The following is a 19,507-nucleotide window of genomic DNA, read 5'->3' as shown; positions in this document are numbered from 1 at the left end:
CAACGATGTAAAACAAAAAAAAGAGGCCAGGCATGGTGGCTCACGCCTGTAATCCCAGCACTTTGGGAGACCGAGGTGGGCAGATCACAAGGTCAGGAGATCGAAACTGCCTTGGCCAACGTGGTGAAACCGCGTCTCTACTAAAATACAAAAAATTAGCCAGGTGGTGTGGCGCGTGCCTGTAATCCCAGATACTTTGGAGGCTGAGGCAGGGGAATCACTTGAACCTGGGAGGCGGAGGTTGCAGTGGGCTGAGATCATACCACTGCACTCCAGCCCCGTGACAGAGCAAGACTCCGTCTCAAAAAAAAAAAAAAAAGACAATAATTGAGAAAATCTGCAAATGTTATTTTTGCTTTCATTGTTACTAAAATTTTTTAAAAGTTACATGTTTTTTTTTAGATTACCTGAAATAGAGTCTTCACGGGAGTAAAGTTTTACAACCTGTTACACATTGTGTTCATTTTAAAAGTGCAATGCATTGAAGATACAAAGACTTTTTCATTCAACAACCAACATCTACTATCTGATTATATAAATGTAACAGGAATACATTTTTCATAAACTAAAAATAAGTTGTGAAAACCAAAAAAAAAAAAAATAGATATTTTCAGAGGTGAAATTTAGTAGTAGAAAATTTGGGGAAATCATACCTCATCAGTGTTGTAGATAATCTGGAGTCCTGAGGAAATCATTTCCACAAGGTAAAGGAGATAGAGTGACACTGCATTTATCTGCAACAAACAGAAACATTAAAAGGTTAAAGGAAACAACCAAAACAAGTTATAAAATTAATTAATTAAGGCTAAAATTACAAGTCATTTGCTCTAATAGTGTCATAAAACTATTTCCTTTCCTACTGTGAAATAAAGGTATTGTGAATTTAGTTCATAATAAAAATCCCAGCTTTGCATGTAAAATTCTAAATTCTCAAATTCATTGTAATGGATAACACTGGATTAGGGAAACGGCTTCAAATAAAACTGTTAACAACTGTTTCTACATCACTTGTTTTCTTTACATGGCAAAAAGAACTTTGAAAAAAACAGGAATATATCATTTGTTTTTTAAGATTTATTTTCAAGCTTTGGGTCTAAAGTACTTCTACTCTACTTTGGAATAGTTTTGCCCCACAGGCAGTATGAAATGCCAATCCATCTCAAATACATGGAAATGAAAAAAGATATTTGGTAATCAAGACACTATGATGATGCCAGTACCCCATAAACAATAGGCAGTGCATCTTGAAAACAGTCTTATATTCAACGAATACAGAATTTCTGTAAACAACTGCAGGAACATATTAATGTTAATGGTACAACATAATTTAAAACATGTTTATGAACAAATTAGTTTTATGAACAAAGGAGGTATTATTTTAGTGTATTAAAAATAGATATTTTATGATCTAAACAAAAAAATACTAATATCACTTTAACAAAAAAGGATATTCACAGAATCCTGAATGGGATGTGTGAATTGTCTCAGGTAAAGAAGCAGGAAACGTACGTGCCACAACAGGCACAACCCTTGTGTGGTTCATTTTAGGTGTCAATTTGACTGGATAAAGGGATACCTAGAAAGCTGGCAAAGCATTATTTCTGGGTACATCTGTGAGGATGTTTCCGGAGGAAGCTGGGATGTGAGTTGGCTGGCTGAGTGGGGAAGAGCTGTTCTCAAGGTCGGCAGGTGCCACCCAATTGACTGGGGGCCACCCAGATGGAACAAAAAGGCAGAGGAAGGGTGAATTCTTGCTCTCATACACTCTTCTTCTCCTGCCTTTGGACATCAGAACTCCAGGTTATCCAGCTTTAGGCTCCAGGGCTTCCATCAGTGGCTCACTGGGCTTTTGGGCCTTCATCCTCCAACAGAGAGTTACGCCACTGGCTTGTATGGTTCTGAGGCTTTCAGATGTGGACTAAGCCACATTAGTGGCATCCTTGCTTTTGCAGCTTGCAGATGGCCTCTCATGGTACTTCTCAGCCTCCATAATTGTATGGGTCAATTCCTCTAACCTCTCCTTCCCTCCCTTCCTCTCTCTCTCTGTCCCTCTCTCCTCTCCTCATCCTATTAGTTCTGTCCCTTTGGAGAATCCTGACCAATACACCTTGAAAACACAATGCTAAATTTAAAACGCCAGTCACAAAAAGATCATTTATTGTATATGAAATGCCAAGAGTAGGCAAATCCACAGGGACAGAAAGACTAGTTGCTGCCTAGAGCTGGGGGGCTTTGGAGAATATAGGGAATACAAAGTTTCTTTTTGCAGCCTAATGGGTATAATGTTTCTTTCTGGGGTGATGACAATGTTCTAAAATTTATAGTGATAAAATGGTTGAGAAATTCTGAATATACTAAAAACCATCAAATTATATACTTTAAATAGGTGAATTACATGTTATGTGAATTATATCTCAATAAAACTGTTATTAAATAAATTTTTTAAAAGGCAGTGAAAAACTTTCAGCCAGGAAACTGTAAGCCTGAGTTAAAAACAAAGAGAAAGCAAGATGTAATTTTGTTCCCATAGAATTCTAACATAGATTATTTCCCTCTGACAGCCCCAGTGGCTATGTCTCCGATGACTCTCCTCCAGCCCAACTAAGTAATAGATGGAAAACTGGGGCAGAAAATTATTGGTGCCCTGGAGGCTTTGGGCAGAGGAGCCCAGGGCCTGGCACTGCTGGTGGCCCTCTCAGGAACCAGGCTGATTCTGGGTGTCTCCTGACTTCCTGGCACTCAAGAGTCCACTGGATATCAGGGTCTTTTCAAGGTCCAAGTGGGCCACACAGGAAGATGCAGTATTCTGGTTTTAGGTTTTTTAGACTTACACTAACATTTTAGTGACTCTTCTTAAAACATGGTTGCATGGTGAGAAGGGTTTCATCCCACTGCCAGGCTCCCCTAGATGTTCTCTTACATTGACACTAGCCTGTCAAAAATGACTTCAAAGAAATTTCATTCCTATGGGCAGCCTATTACAGGGAACACCTATAAGAGCTCTCTGCTCTGACTTGTGGGATGCTTCTGTAAGAAAATGTCAGTACATGGCAAGTTGTAAAGGGACTGCCACATAACAGGTCGACCAAAATTTATTTAAGGCCAACTATGTGCCAGGCACTGAGCTGAATCTGGGATACAAAGATAAATAAGCTATTACCTTCTGAAAACCCTACTTCTGATAGCAAACACATTTATCAAACGAAAAGGCACATAAAATCTGATTAAAGGTTAAGGTCGAGAAACTACATATTCATATAACACTAACTCTCCAAGGAGCTGTTTACAAATAAGTACAAGAGTTTTTCTTGCATATAAATGAGAGCACCACACTTTCTGTGTTTAGAGAAGACATACTAAAGTAAGACATTTCAGATCTCTAAAGTGAGAGGGACTATAAAAAGGAGATACTCTTAATTTAGTAAGGAATATATGAATAGTAAGTATTCTGTCCCAAAGACAGAGAACCAAATGATGAGCAGAAAATCGATTAAACATAAATAGAATATATTTGTATCCCAGAAACAACAGACTGTCCAGCTAAAAAACAATACACCGATGTGAGAGGGGAATAAACTGAAAAAATATATATAAAACCTCCAGTGTGTTCTAAGCATAGGTATAAAATTTAATATATTGTATAAGACAAAATTTATGGACTTCAGAAATACCTTTTGGAATTACATTTCAGTGGCATGTTTTTAGCTTTACTGAAGGATGATACATTAAGAAATGAACTGCTGTGTAACAAAACTGATTTGCTATTACACCACTGTGAACTGTCTTTTTTCCCCTAGTTCCTAAATGTTGAAATTCTTCTAAATTTGATAACATGTAAAAACTTTTGTCACTGAAAGAACTGTAGGCTTCCTTCTTTTGCACATAAATAATTTTATAATCTATCCATTTACCCTTTTTGCTTGAAGACCAAGAATTCACTCAGATTTCATGTTCAATTGCCGCAATTAACTCAGCCCTGGTGGCTGCCATTTCACTTTCTTCTCTGTTTCAGGGTTGATTCTCTACTTCTATTTTAAACAATTTATAGAATCTAATTTGGAAATTATTTTTAAACAGCCTCAAATCTTCTATGACAGGGCTCCCCCACCCCTGGGCCACAGACTGCTATGGGTCCACGTCCTGTTTGGAATGGGGCCTCACAGCAGGAGGTGAGCAGCAGTGAGCAAGCATTACGCCTGAGCTCTGCCTCCTCTCAAATCAGCAGTGGCATTAGATTCTCAGAGGAGTGCAAACCCTATTGTGAGCCGCACATGCGAGGGATCCAGGTTGTGCTCTCCTTATGAGAATCTAATGCCTGATGATCTGAGATGGAACAGTTTCATCCCAAAACCATCCAGCCCCTACCCCATCCGTGGAAAATTTGTTTTCCACAAAACTAGTCCCTGGTGCCAAAAAGGTTGGGGATCACTGTTCTATGCTATAGAATATAAGGAGAATAAAATTTATAATCTCTTTTTACCTGAAGATGACCATATTCCTCATAGGAGAGCAACTCATCTCCTGTATGCACATTGAAAACAGAGTGAAGACATGTTGTTGGGCGTGGATCCTGCTTAAACTGCTGGACCTAGAATGAAATATAAAATTAAACAACATTAGTAATTCATAAACTTATCCAAGACTATAGATTAAAAGCTATTTTTCATGAAACTTTTTAATGAACAAAGCTAAGGCAGAGGACCGAACAAAGCAGAAATGTTACCTTTTCTCAAGAAAAAATACAAAAAGTTCATAACTACTAACTTGATAGAGTTAACGTGATTCTCAATTGATATTTCACATGCACAGCAACTCAGGTATAGTATGGAGCAGGTTAATGTAGTAGCAATGGCTTTTGCAATGTTTTGCATCTTATTTTGTTTTAGAGTAAAATTCTGCTTTACATTGTGAGACAGGATTTCAGTGATTGTATTCCACTGCACTGTTATTTGGAAATGCCTACATGACACTCATAATGAAAAAGGACCACAGGCCAATTCTAGTTCAGTAAGTGTTCAAACTTCAAATACAATTTCTTTCTCTAAGGGTCGCAAATTTTAATGTATGCTACTGTTAACATGCTTTCATTTCCCCTTCCATATATATTGTACTCTCATTACTAAGGCACCAACTCTAAGAGAATATAGGCCACACCATTATTTATTAGCTAGACATAAAATTTTACCATTTTAGAATAAGTAAATACCTAAATAATCCAACAGAAAAACTCTGGGGACCAAAAAATCCACCCATTTCTTTAGGGCCTGTTCAATTCAACATGGCAAACATTTACTGATGCCAATTACGTGACAAGTACTGTGCTAATTCCTGGAAGTCTGAGATAAGTAAGAACAAAAAAAATGAAATGAAAGATATATAGCTCTAGGTAAATGCAATAATTTACTTCTCTTTTAGAGAGAAATAAGTGACGATAATACCTAAGTGGTTGCAATCTTGCCTTGTTTCAATTCACTACGAAACTATATAGAACCATCTTTTCTTCTCCATCTTTAAAAATTCTTCTTCTCCTTAAAATACTATCTTAAAAAAGTCTTTTTATACTTTTTGAACCCTCACCAAAATTCCTTCCTCTGGACTCCCACATCAATGTAGTTGTCACTCAATTATTTTTCCTGTTTTATACTTTTACTAGTTGTGTGTATCTCCCTGTGAAATTATATAATACACATTTGGTCTACCTTCCTAGTTCTGGGCACATGGCTCCAAGAACCCTTCAAATTTCCTGAGCAACAGGGGCAAAAAGAATGTCTTTTGTTCATATAAGTCCCTTTCAACCATACCTGAGTTTTTGCTAATAATGTGACTCTTGATAGGTCCCTAGATAGCTTCAAGATGGGGGACTGATTGTCAGAGGAACCAACCAAGTGATCAGAGGGTTGGAACTTTCAGCTCCTCACTCCCACTCCTTACTTCAGGGGACATGTGGAAAGGAAAAGCTGGCGATTGAGTCAATCACCAATAGCCAGTGATTTAATCAATCATGCCTACATAACATGGTTGCTATAAAAACCCTAGATGATGATGTCTGGAGGGCTTCTGGGTCAGTGAACACATCTGCATGCCAAGAGGATAATCCACCCCAGATACCACGGGGACAGATGATCCTGTGCTCAGGACCTTCTGCACCTTCTACCACTTCATCTGGTGTTTGTTTATATCCTTTAAAACAAACTGGTAATAGTAAGTAAAGTGTCTCCCAAGTTCTGTGAGCTATTATAACAAAGTATTGACACCAAGGAATTATTGTAGCCAAGTCAGAGAGAATTGTGGGTAGCCTGGGGATCTACTACTTACTATTGGTGTCTGAAGCTGGGGGTAGTCTTATGGGACTGAGTCTGAACCTATAAGATCTGTTTTAACTCCAGGTCGTTATTGGAAGAATTACAACAAACTGTATATACCCAGTTGGTGTCTCAAATTCGAGAACTGCTTGGTATGGAAAATCCATACATTTGGTGTCAGAAGTGTTGTGAGTGGAGAAACAGTATTGCTGTAGAGTCCCAGTATCTTATAAGCTTCTAGAAACTATGCTGTCCAACATGGTAGCCACTAGCTACATGTGACTAATTAAATTAAATTACAATTAATTATATTAAATTAAATAAAAAATTAAGCTCTTCAGTCACAATGGCCACATTTCATGAAATCAATAGCCACATGTCACTAGTGGGTACTGTATTGCTCAAGAGTAACATGGAACATTTGTATGCTCATAAAAAGTTCTATTGGGCAATATCGTTCTAGAGGGAGGTTACATCTTTCACGTCTCCAAGTGCCCTACACAAACAAATACAGCCCTCCTTATGATTAAAGAACCTAATCAGCAAAATAAAAGTCTGAACCTATCAGTATGTAATCAGGACCTAGAGAATGGGTACAGTTAGGAATGTAAGTTCTCTATTGATAAAGTGAGAAAGCCATCTGGTGTTAATTCAGAGAAGATGACTATCCCTTCTCAATATCTGAAACTGCTGGCAGTAATCTGAACCTACACAAATAGAAATCAATGTGGTCACTCTTTTTGCACTATTATCTTGAAGTCCTGAATATTATTCTGAGCTCCTACATAAAAAATAGGTAAAATAGAAGCAAAACACATTTTAACCACTTGATACAGATCTAAAAGGATAAGGTTTTATCAGTTTAATAAAGTGCCTCCTGCAGTTGACAAGGTGGTGCTTGTCATTTGTCTTCAAGACATGCAAGAACCCAGCAGGACAATTTATATTCAATCACTATGTCAGGGGAAAAGCAACTACTAAATGATTAAAGTTGCTCAAATGGGAGATTACATAAGTAAATTTTGAGTTTTAAAGCCATTAAAAGACAAGTAATTTAAAATTTCAGAAAAAAATAAGGTCCAAAGTATAAGCTTTGAAGATTAATGGGGCATGCTGTATGTCAATTACAAACAAAAAGTTCTCTTGAAAGCAGTCAAAAACAAGAGGATGCTAATTAGTATTTTATATGATTCTGGTATCTGGCAAGTAAAAATAAAGATAATAATTAAAGCAAAAGTTTCTAGACTAAAATAAATCTAGAATAATGCCTCTTCCACTTGTATTTTGCTTAGATTTTTCCTGAAAACTTTTATTATTGTGAATAAACAGTTTATCATTTGGGAAGAGGTAATTGAGTGTTTTGTCATCCATTTCTAACTTATAGCCTTAAAACATGCATTTAGAGAAAAAAATCTTCTCATACGGGAATCCTGGAAAAATAAATTTTATAAAAGTTAATGATTTCTCATTAATTAGAAACTAGCATTTAAAAAAATTTTTCAGTAGATAGATACAGCAACATTTATAGCCTATTATAAAGCAAATGTCTGCCCTCCAAACTAATTGCAGATTGAATCAACTCTGAAAAACTCTGAATGCCTCTCTGTAAGCAGAATTATAAAAGACAGTAAATAAGAGAATAGGTATCTGCACACTGAGAGATAAAACATAGCTGACACTAATAAGCAGGCATTAAGATAAGTGTCCAGACAATAAAACCCAGAAAACAGACTGCTCTAAATTCTTTAAATAAATCAAGAATAAGTCTTTGTATTCACTCAAATTCATAATCAACTTAAAATATCTCTTTTAGCTAGTATTTTTAGAAAATACATCAGGAAGCATGTTTTATGATGAGAAATCAATAGAAGTGGAGAAAGGAGACTTTCTAGGTCATGATTTTACTTCAAAAGACAACATGAGGCTAGAGGTCAAACAGTGAATGAACACTACAAATGAGCTTTGCTTTAGTTTCAAGGGAAGACCAACACAGAAATATTTCACATTTTAAGATACGTTTATATTTCCTCTTGCAACAGTATTGTAAAGGAAACAGCCAAGACTGGAGGAAAAGAATGGCAAGCAGCAATAAGATGTGAAGGTATGGTGAGAGGCTTTGAGCTGGGTGCATGCTTCAATCTCCCTGAGTCAGTCCCTCACACTCATATGCACTAGAATAATATACTCCTTACAATTCATATTTACATTAATGGTATATATCATAGCTACATAGGAAAGAAATGACAATCCCTTGTAATTTAAAGAATGTAAGATAGCTTAACTGGGCCAGACATGGTGGCTCATGCCTGTAATCCTAGCACTTTGGGAGGCCGAGGTGGAAGGATTCCTTGAGCCCAGGAGTTCGAGACCAGCTTCGGCAATATAGTGAGACCCTGTCTCTATTTTTAAAATTAAAAAACAAAAACAACCTTAGGTCACACTCAAACTGTATCAAAAGAAAACATATTACAATTGTGATGACTGGTTAATAAGGTTGAGTAAGAAATGCCATTATAAAGTCAAAACGCCTTTGTAAAGTCAAATCTCAGTAGAAAAGGCCACTAACAATTGGCTAATGGCCAGGTGCTAATGGTCTACATCATAGCTACATAGGAAAAAAAATGATAATCCTTTATAATTTAAGGAATTTAAAATAGCTTAAGTTGGCCGGGCATGGTGGCTCACGCCTGTAACCCTTGCACTTTGGGAGGCTTAGGTGGAAGGACTGCTTGAGCCCAGGAGTTCAAGACCAGCTTGGGGAAACATGGAGAAACCCTGTCTCTACAAAAAATACAAAAATTAGCTGGGTGTGTTGGTGCACGCCTGTAGCCCCAGCTACTTGGGAGGCTGAGGTGGGAGGGTTGATTGAGACTGGGAGGTCAAGGCTGCAGTGAGCTGTGATTACACCACTGCATTCCAGTCTGGGTGACCCAGAGAGACCCTGTCTCAAAAAACCAGCCAAAGAACAATAAAAAAACCAACTGGCTAACTGTGCCACAAGGAAAAAACCTTAATCCAAGCTTGTCAACCCGCAGAGCATGACAGCTTTGAAGGCAGTCAAGCACAAACTCGTAAACTTTCTTAAAACATTATGAGATTTGTTTTGCAATTTTTTTTTCTTTTTTTAGCTCATCAGCTACGGTTGGTGTTAGTGTATTTTATGTGTGGCTCGAGACAATTCTTCTCCTTCCCATATGGCCCAGGGAAGCCAAAAGATTGGAAACCCCTGCCTTAAACTAATACATTATTAGACGTCCTTCTGATAATTCTACTTTGTCGGCTTGTTTGGCAAACCCATGAAAGTCATGAGTTTGATTTTCACAATGTGCCCTAGAGAGAAAAGTTGAATTCATAAAGACATTATGGATTGATACAAATGAAATAAACAATAACATCTCACACTTAGGAAAAAATTAACTTTAATCACAATTATTTCAACATAACATATGACATACTAGTTTAATTCCAGTATGTCAATCTGTGACATACTACTTTATTTCAAGCATCTGAAAAACCTTTGCAATATTGATTTGTACAGTCAAATCTCAGCAGACAAATTAAAGGTTTTTCATATGTCTCTATTATCAGCTTATGAATAAATATACTTTTTCTCTATAACATTTTCTTGTTGCCATATTCTGGTAGCAGAAGATTAATGATTTTTTTTTATTTTGACTTGAATTACAGGCCTGAAGAAGATGATTTGTTATCACTCTTTTTATTATTTTTTTCTTTCTTTTCTTTTTCTTTTTTTTTTTTTTTTTTTGAGGTGGAGTCTCACTCTGTTGCCCAGGCTGGTCTCGAACTCCTGACCTCATTACCTGCCTGCCTCAGCCTCCCAAAGTGTTGGGATTACAGGCGTGAGCCACCATGCCCAGCTTATTATTTTCTCTTTCTTTTTTTTTTTTTTTTTTTGAGACAGAGTTTCCCCTCTGTTGCCCATGCTGGGAAGCAATGGAGTGATCTCAGCTCACTGCAACCTCTCCCTCCCAGGTTCAAGTGATTCTTGTGCCTCAGCCTACTGAGCAGCTGGGACTATGGGTGCGCACCACCAAATCTGGCTAATTTTTGTATTTTTGGTAGAGACGGAGTTTCACCATGTTGGCCAGGCTGCTCTCGAATTCCTGGCCTCAAGCGATCCACCCGTCTCAGCCTCTCAAAGTGCTGCGATTTTAGGCATGAGCCACCGTGCCTGGCCTATTATTTTCAAGTGCAAATTAAAACAATATGTTTGTATGATAAAAAATATACAAAATATTAAGTGATCAAAACTGCCTGCAAAGTTACTTGTGTGCATCTCTGCTAAAATACAGAAGTTGGAAATGCATCTGAAACACAGGGTCTAGAAGGGAAAGAGAATACTACTAATGATAACGACACAAATATTTACTGTATGTTCACCTGGTACCAGCCCTTGTGCTATGTGCTCTTTCTCATCCAAGTACTGACCAGGACTGACCCTACTTAGCTTCTGGGATCAGACGAGATAGGGCATTCAGGGTGGTATGGGGGCAGACTCCATGTTCTCTATACATTCTCTGCCCTTCCCCACCCCCACCCATTCTGACTTCCGTGGCCGCCTTCCTCCTGTATCAACCAACACCTTTTCTGGGGTCTGATGAGTGTGTGGGCATTGGGCACCTTAATCCGGCATTTGGTTCATCCCGCAGAGCCAGATCTGCTTACCAGAAGCGGCCCACTAGGCACTCACATTCCACACCCGGCTCCACACGCCAGCAAGCCGGCCTTCTTACCCAACTGAAGTGTGAGAGTAGGTGGAGATCCTTTGGGTCCTAAACCCTCCAATCATTCACTTTACAGATGAAACCATGTGGGGTGGGTTTTGGAAGAGTGCCAGCCATCCTGAGGGACACCTTGGAGGGAACTAGCCACCAGATGGTTCCATCAGTCTTTCGCCCCTATACCCAGGTTGGATGACCGATTGATTTACACGTCAGGACTGCTAGGAACTTCCACTAGTTTCCTCCGGCTTTGCCCTGACCAGGCACAGTTCACCATCTTTCAGGTCCTAACACGTGCCCTGGTGCTCCACCTCTGGGGCACCGCCCTGGGTGAGATGGGCCAGTGGTGCGCCCTCAGGGGACTGGAGAGGCCTCGGGATCCCACCTCAGCCAGTGAGTGCACCGGCCTTCACCTTCACTGCGCCAAGGCGGCTTTCTTGCAAAACACTGACTCACACACATGTGTTATTTCTTAATCCTTACAAAACCTAATAAGGGCAGTATTACTGGTATCCATATTTAACAGATGAAAAAAACGGAGGCACATGGAAATTAAATAATTTGTCCAACATCACACAGCTGGAAACAGACTAGAAACCAGTACATTCATTTATGCAGATTGTCCCGAAAAGAGTTAATATAGTAGGCCTGAGACTGCTAACCACAGAAAGAACTGTTTCTAAGGTTGCCCCTTGGCTGATATGTGGACACTCAGATCATGAAAGGGTTTTCCACTGTTCCCTCACAAGAGTGGCTAAACCTAAATGTAAACCTAAAGTGTTTACATTAACAATGTGGTTGATACTACACACCTGGTTTCCTTCTGGATGTCTGGAACTTTGTGAGTGCTAGACAGAGGATACCCACGTGACCAACCACTAATAAAAACCTTGAGCAATAAAAACCTCAAGCTTCTATTGAACTTCCCTGATAGACATTTTACACATGTTACAATTAGTCACAATCAGTTGCTGGGGGAATGAAGTGCATCTGTGTGACCCCACTGGGGAGGACTCCTAGGTGCTGGCATCTGGCTTCCTCCAGACTGTGTTCCATGCACCTTGACCCTTTGCTGATTATACTTTGTCTCCTCTCATGTAATAAACCATAGCCACAACTATGACTATCTACTGAGTCATGTGAGTCCTCCTAATGAAGCATCAAACCTGTGGGTGGTCTTAGGGACCCATATGCATTGATGTACACGTATGGGCACTTACTATATTAGGACCTGGGATCACAGAGATGTAGGTAAGTAAGGGAATAGCCATTATATTTGTATAGAGCTTTATAGTTTTTTAAATGTTGTTATGTATATTATTTTCTTTAATTTCCACATAACCCTGTAAAGCTGTTTTCTTTTTTTTCTTTTTGTTTTTTGAGACAGAGACTTGCTCTGTCACCAGGCTGGAGTGCATTGGCACGATCTCAGCTCACTGCAACCTCCGCCTCCCAGGTTCAAGCGATTCTCCTGCCTCAGCCTCCCGAGTAGCTGAGACTACAGGTGCACACCACCACGCCTGGCTAATTTTTGTATTTTTAATAGAGACGGGGTTTCACCATGTTGGCCAGGATGGCCTTGATCTCTTGACCTCGTGATCTGCCCAGTTCGGCCTCCCAAAGTGCTGGGATTACAGGCATGAGCCACCGTGCCTGGCCTGTAAAGCTGTTTTCTAAGCCTATAATTCCTAGCCTCTTTGTATGTAAATGAATGAAGTGTTACATTTTTAAACTAAAGTTCACTTAAGCCAGAGCAATTCACATGTCCAAAAGTAATTCTGACAAGGATATTCTTTAATAAAATATTGGTTAGAATTATCGATATTGTGAGGTTCCTGAGAAACTGGGTCTTTATCAAGCAACATCAGATGCAAAACACAAATCCAAGTCTAAATAACAATTCTCAATCACCTCTTGTTTAAGGTGTTCCTTCAATCTCAGGATTTCAAACCCTGGGCTAGAATGGCAAAGGCTGTTAACCTATCTAGGCCGCCCTAGGATGTGGCTTTCCCTTTGAAAAGTACATTCTTCTTCAGAAGAAGCCATTGCAATACTAGTTAAATTAATCCTTCAGAATGATGGGAGAATTCCCGTCCACACCACAGTGTTTTACCTTATCGGCCTGACGCATATAGCAGTAGAGAATTCCTCTCATGCATTTTATAGCTGAGTGCTCCAGCTCATGGGTCCTTCCCTTGTCATCATCAATGCGCCTGGGTGAGAGAGATAACTCATGAAACAAATTGGAAATGCATTTGAAAAGGAAGCAGAGCTTTTGATAATTAAGTATTTAACTATCTGGCTAATCCTGTGTTCTGGTGACGTCTACCAATTCTGTCACAGTGAAACTCCATTTTCCCAGCAAAAGTAGAAATGCTGCAATGAAAAAAAAATCCTACGATGAAACTTAGGCAGATTTTTCCTTCTTTCAAGGAAGTAAGCCAACTTCTTTTAAAAATAGTATACAATATTTCTACAGTGATTTGGCTGAAACTTTAAAGAATATTTCTATTGGAAAAAAATCCACCAACAGATTGTTTTAAATTCACTGTTATGAAATAAAGCCAATTTTTATTACCCATCCCTGTAGGTTATGCAATGGCCACTTGGATTTAAGTAGCAGCCACAAGTTAAGGTAGGCACTGCCTTTCTTTGCTCTGCAGTGTGTTCAATACCGTCAGAGCAGGCATTTAGTCATAGTCATGGATGCCTTCAACTAAACACACATCCAGGATGACACATGATGTATTTTGGCATAAAGCTTTATATTCTTTGGTTTTAATTTAAAATCAATTGAGCATATTTTACATCTCTTGCTTTTAAAAATAAAGAACAGCTAAAATCTAACTATTAAACTAGGTTAAGATGTTCCTTCTGTCCACAAGTTGCCTTTTATTATAGATCAGTAACTTTCCAAAGGTGGATAAGAGTCACCCACTACGAAAAAATAAAAGTGATTTATTCATTGTTTCACTTAATCTTAACTAAAAATATCTGGTAATCATTCTCACATGATTAAAAAGTATCACTTCTCTCCTTAAAAAGTATATTATAATTACCTCCCAGTTAAATCATAGATTGCATATACCATTCACTATTGGGAAGAATGATTATTATTTTGACATAGTATGGTGAATGTCAGTAAAAAGTAAGTTATTCATCATTAGCATATCATACCTTCTTTTTCATGCTGGCATTGCACAAAAATTGGCATGAATTTGCTCTATACAGTACTTTTCCCCTTGAGGTCAGACACAAGTGTTTTAATAGAGGCATATTCTACATAGATAGTGTGCCTGCAAAATAAGGACTTTAAAGTCTCTATCTGATGTTAGAAGCATTCTGGGAAAAGGTTAATATCTGACTTTTGTCCATATGCTGCCTGTACTCTTGTATTTGTTAAAGCAATTTTCCTATAAACATTTTATTTAGAAAAATTTCAAATCTACAAAAAAGTTAAAAGGATGCTATAATGAATAAGCCTTTTGGTCATCACTTAGATTCACCATTTTAACATTAGCTTGCATTCTCTATAATATTTTCTTCATTGTTTGAAAGTAAGCTACGAACATCATGACCCTTCACTCCTACACACTTCAGAAGTATCTCTAGAAAACAAGGAGATTTGCCTACATAACCATAATACCATTATTATACCTAAAAAATTTAATACTGATACTATATGATCTAATACATAGTCTTGGCTCAAATATTGAAGTGTCCCAAAAACATACTTTACAGTATTTTTAAATGCATGATCCAATTAAGGATCATGTATTGCATTTGGCTGTTATGTTTCTTTAGTCTCTTTTAATCTAGCCATCCTCATACCTATTTCCTAGTCATCTGTAATACTGACATTTTTAAAGAGTCCAGGCAAGTTGTCTTATCAACAGCCACAATCCAGCTTTGTCCGATTTTTTGTTCATATGTAGACTCATGTTAGATAACTTGGTAAGATGTTAGCACAAGGTGTATTTCCCATTGTGTCAAATCAGGAACGGCAGTTAACATCAGTCTGTCTCATTATTGGCTTCACCATTTGGTGAAGGTGCTACTGATGCTCCCTGTACTCCTAAGATCAGTACCAGTTTTACATTTAATAAAGCCATATTGTCCTTACCTAGAATATGTAAGGAAATGCTTTTAGTGATGTCAGCATTCAAGTGTGCTAAAGAAGACTACTGCATATTGTCTCAGTGTTTGATTTTCTTTTTAAAACCCAACACATCAGTAATTTCAAACAGATAAATTGTGTTCATGTGGAAGATACAATTTTTAAATCAGAAACATAACTATGGATCACTTTCAGAAAATTAATATTCAGAAAGTTAATCTTACTGATCTTAATTATGGTTAAAATGTATTACAACTATGTGTTAGCATCCACATTCAGTGCTTTCTACATATAATGAAATAAATAAAGGAGAAATTTTGTATTGTCAAACTATTTCTTTCTTTTTTTTTTTTACTTCATACAATTATTTCACTTACGACCAGACTTAATAAGAGATACTTCGCTGAAGTGCAGTGATAAAACCAGAAACTGGGTAGGGGAAAAGAATTCTGACCCTGGCTCTATCATTAATGAGTTGCATCATTTTGAACAAATTTGTTAAGCACTTGGGGCTCTAATTTTATTATCTGCAAAATTTAGTCATCATCAGTTCTCTCCATGATTGAAACCAATCAACACAATGAGAGTGGGTAGGTAGTTCATTCTACCAATGACTAAAAATGATGATTTACAAACCTAGAGACAAGAAGTTTTGGTCACAAAGTCATAAAATCTTAGAACTGGTCTGATACAAGCTCTTAGAAAAATGAAACGGTTTAGGCCGGGCATGGTGGTTCACACCTGTAATCCCAGCACTTTGGGAGGCCGAGGCTGGCAGATCACTTGAGGTCAGGATTTCGAGACCAGCCTGGCCAACAGAAACCCCATCTCTATCAAAAATACAAAAATTAGCCAGGCGTGGTAGTGCATGCCTGTAATCCCAGCTAGTAGGGAGGCTGAGGCAGGAGAATTGCTTGAACCCAGGGGGCAGAGGTTGCAGTGAGCCAAGGTCATGCCACTGCACTGCAGCCTGGGTAACCTCATCTCAAAATAAAACAAGAAAAAGAAAAAGAAAATGAAAAGGTTTAGAGGCCTAAAAAGGGATGTCAGCAGTCATAAGTTGCACAGTGAGTCAGCAGCAGAGTCAAAAGATAGCGGCTCAATTAGTCTTGGTCCTACAAAACCCTATTATCCACTCTCAAAGTTACTAGGAGAACACACACCAGCTCACCTGTATGCAAGAGCCAAAGCCCAGGCCCCAGCAGCGCAGTATAGGCTGTCCTGGATCTTGGCCTTCTGGTCACTACCACATGTTTTAGTGGGAAAGAGACCGGTAGTTGGACTTTGATACAGCAGCAATGTTGACTTGACTGCAATTGAGGACAAGACAAAGAATGAACTGTACAGCCAGTGACTTTCCTTGGGCTAAATGGTTTAATCTTCTTTGGTTTCCTCATCCCACTTCTGACGATTTTGTTTCTAAACTTGCTATAGTACAACACTTCTGAAGATGTGGAAACAACTTCATGTCACTCCAGCCTTAGTGGGAATCCACCCTACATAAAGAAATCTTTCCAGTTTTAGGAAAGGACTCAGCTAATTAGGACTTAAAAAGCCTTTAGCACATCTCCAGTAATGTCAATGTGTGTTAGAAATCTTATTAGGATAACATCAGGTACAGAGGGAAAAAGAGATCAAGCAAAAGACTAAGTATAATATTTTTAAAAAATCAGTTCAACAGGTAAACTTAAAGCAAAGGCACAAGAAAGAGTAGCATACATTTAGTAAATCACAAAGCCACCTCAACTGCTACAGTAAATGACCAACAATGTAGGAAGGGCGAGGGGAAGATCACAGAACAGGCTGGAATCCTGTGTTTCACTGATGATTAAATTGTGCCTGGTCTTCACAGGAGTGTACAGTATTCATTTTACTTTATTGTACAGGTTAGGAAAATGTTTCACATTTTAAAACTGAATTCCATCCATATATAACATGAACACAGCAGCAAGTAAATAATTTTTTATGAACATTTTACTTAAATAAGTCTGAAATTAATGTTTATTATCTTTTATAAACGAGCTCTAAAATAGGAAAACACACACACTAAAATTACATTTATTAAAAGCTATTTTATTGCTATCTAACTACAAATGGATGGGTAATGCTTTTCCTAAAATGCATTACATTAACCTTATCTAGATTGGCAACTACCCTTTTGTTTTGAGACAGGGTCTCGCTCTATAACCCAGGCTGGAATGCAGTTGCATGATCATAAGCTCACTGCAGCCTCTAACCCCTGGGCTTCAGTGATCCTCCCAACTTAGACTCCTAAGTAGCTGGGTCTACAGGCAATCGCCACCATGCCAGGCTAATTTTTAAACTTTTTGTAGAGATGGAGGGCTTGTTATGTTGCCCAGGCTGGTCTCAAACTCTTGGGTTCAAGCAATCCTACCAACCTGGTCTCCCAAAGGGCTAGGATTACAGGCATGAGAGATCACACCCAGCCATGTTATCTACTTTTTAGGATAGTTTTTCAAAGGTCGAAAACATTCTGTTCTGGAGCTGGGATTACAGGAGTGCACCACCACACATGGCTGATTTTTGTATTTTTAGTAGAGACGGGGTTTCTCCATGTTGGTCAGGCTGGTCTCAAACTCCTGACCTTGTGATCCACCCGCCTCAGCCTCCCAAAGTGCTGGGATTACAGGCGTGAGCCACCGTGCCTGGCCTCTAAATTGATCTTATCATAATCATTTCTTTCAGAAAACCAGGGTATTTATTATTTTTCCCAGTGTAAAAAATTAGTCCAAGAGTCCAAAACACACAATTGACACAAAAAAATATAGTTAGTTCTCTTTAGCTAGTTATTGCCAAAAAGATAATAAAACGGGCAACTTAATGCAAGCAAGAATCTTGACCAAAAGAAGTAAGATTGAAGTTTTATATGAAGTTGAAATAGACAAAAAAATCCATCATCTTAGGGGGAAAGAAATCAAATTTTATGTTTTCTGCCATCCTAGTACAAGCAAATGGCATAAATTGTAAACTGACAAAAAGATTAATATGCATTCTAATATATGGTCTGACAAACAAAGAGGAGGCCCTTATACACATATCTGAAAGTTGCTTACTCACATTGAAAAACAAAATTTGCAAGGCTGGTCCTGGAAAAACAAAATAAAACAAACAAAACACCAGGGCCCTGATAGTAATAATACTAACTTGTGATTATCTCTTGTACCTCAATGAATTAGAAATGGATATAAAAAGTTTAGGACTATCTGGGAACCATGTTTAGGTAAATGAGCAAATTAATACTTACGTGAAATATTTGTGTATTAATCAAGAAACATCCTCAAGGTCTCAAATCTGGTAATGTTTAGGAAGATTAAAAAAACACACAAGATATTGGTGACAGTTTTGAAATTCTTCAAGGGCCAGATATGATCTGCCAGATTCCTTGTATAGTCCTGGTATTGACATACAATTGGAATACACAGCTACTCAAGCACTGAAAGTACCCCAACATCCCAATGACAGAACAACATCATCCACATAATGTACATGATTTAACTAGGGCAAGGGGAATACTAATCGCAGATACCTAAGGACACGTTTTCCTCAGGTTTTGCTCACCAATTCTGTAATAATGGTCCAACTTATCCCAGAGAGTTTCATTATCAGGTCTTGGAAGATTAATGCTTTTAAGAGGTTCATAAACTGAGCCTAAAAGAAAAAATAAAAACCCATCAAATTCAGTCATTTTCACAAAGATAAACAAAGAAAAACTCTAAACAAATGAAGAAGCAGTGCTTAATCTAACTTCCATTATTTTATGTGAAGTACCATACTTTACTACTTGTAAACCTTCTTGCTGGGGGAACAAGAGGGGGGATAAAGTACCTTTGAAAATAAATACAGAAGAACTTGAAATGTCATGGGATATTCCCACCCTTACCTCCAGCACTCAATCCAACTAACTGATGTGTACATGGTCCAAACAACTAAGTGTCACTAATACTCATGTGGTAGTCATTTGTCAATAGATTCTAGTTATTAAGAAATATGTCTAATTATGTGACCATAAATCCAAACTTCATTCCTTATGCTAATGTTTCATTACACAATTTTTTCTCAAATAATCATACCCCAAACCCTCAAGGAAAGAAGATAATGTTCACATACTCCAAAGCCATCCACTCCACGAATATTCAGCTAGGTTTCATGCTGAAATTCCTAATCCTCTACTTTCTCCCAGGGAGATGATATTCTTGCCTTATTATCTGGACTATAAGCAGATCATTTCTACTTCTCAGCCTTGAAAACTACTCAAAGGTGTTAGCAGAGTCAGCTGCTCAAAACTACAAAATACACGATAATCATGATAATTTGCCACAAAATGG

The 19,507-nt window shown here is 38.1% G+C and overlaps 1 protein-coding gene across 11 annotated transcripts in view; it reads right to left on the bottom strand.

Moving 5' to 3' along the window:
- PHKB (phosphorylase kinase regulatory subunit beta) overlaps positions 1-19,507 on the bottom strand; it is a 238,738-nt gene that overhangs the window by 179,730 nt on the left and 39,501 nt on the right. For 8 of the 11 annotated variants that reach the window (XM_054533204.2, XM_054533198.2, XM_024233087.3 and 5 more), the window contains 5 exon segments: positions 18,741-18,830; positions 16,333-16,471; positions 13,158-13,257; positions 4,481-4,588; positions 654-734 (listed from right to left, as the gene is read on the bottom strand). In XM_054533204.2, coding sequence (XP_054389179.1) covers positions 654-734; positions 4,481-4,588; positions 13,158-13,257; positions 16,333-16,471; positions 18,741-18,830 — 518 coding nt within the window. 11 annotated transcript variants of the gene reach the window in all.

The sequence above is a fragment of the Pongo abelii genome, chromosome 18, assembly GCF_028885655.2.
Source record: "Pongo abelii isolate AG06213 chromosome 18, NHGRI_mPonAbe1-v2.0_pri, whole genome shotgun sequence".
NCBI classification, from domain to species: Eukaryota; Metazoa; Chordata; class Mammalia; order Primates; family Hominidae; genus Pongo; species Pongo abelii.
This window is presented reverse-complemented; position numbering and strand designations above follow the sequence as displayed.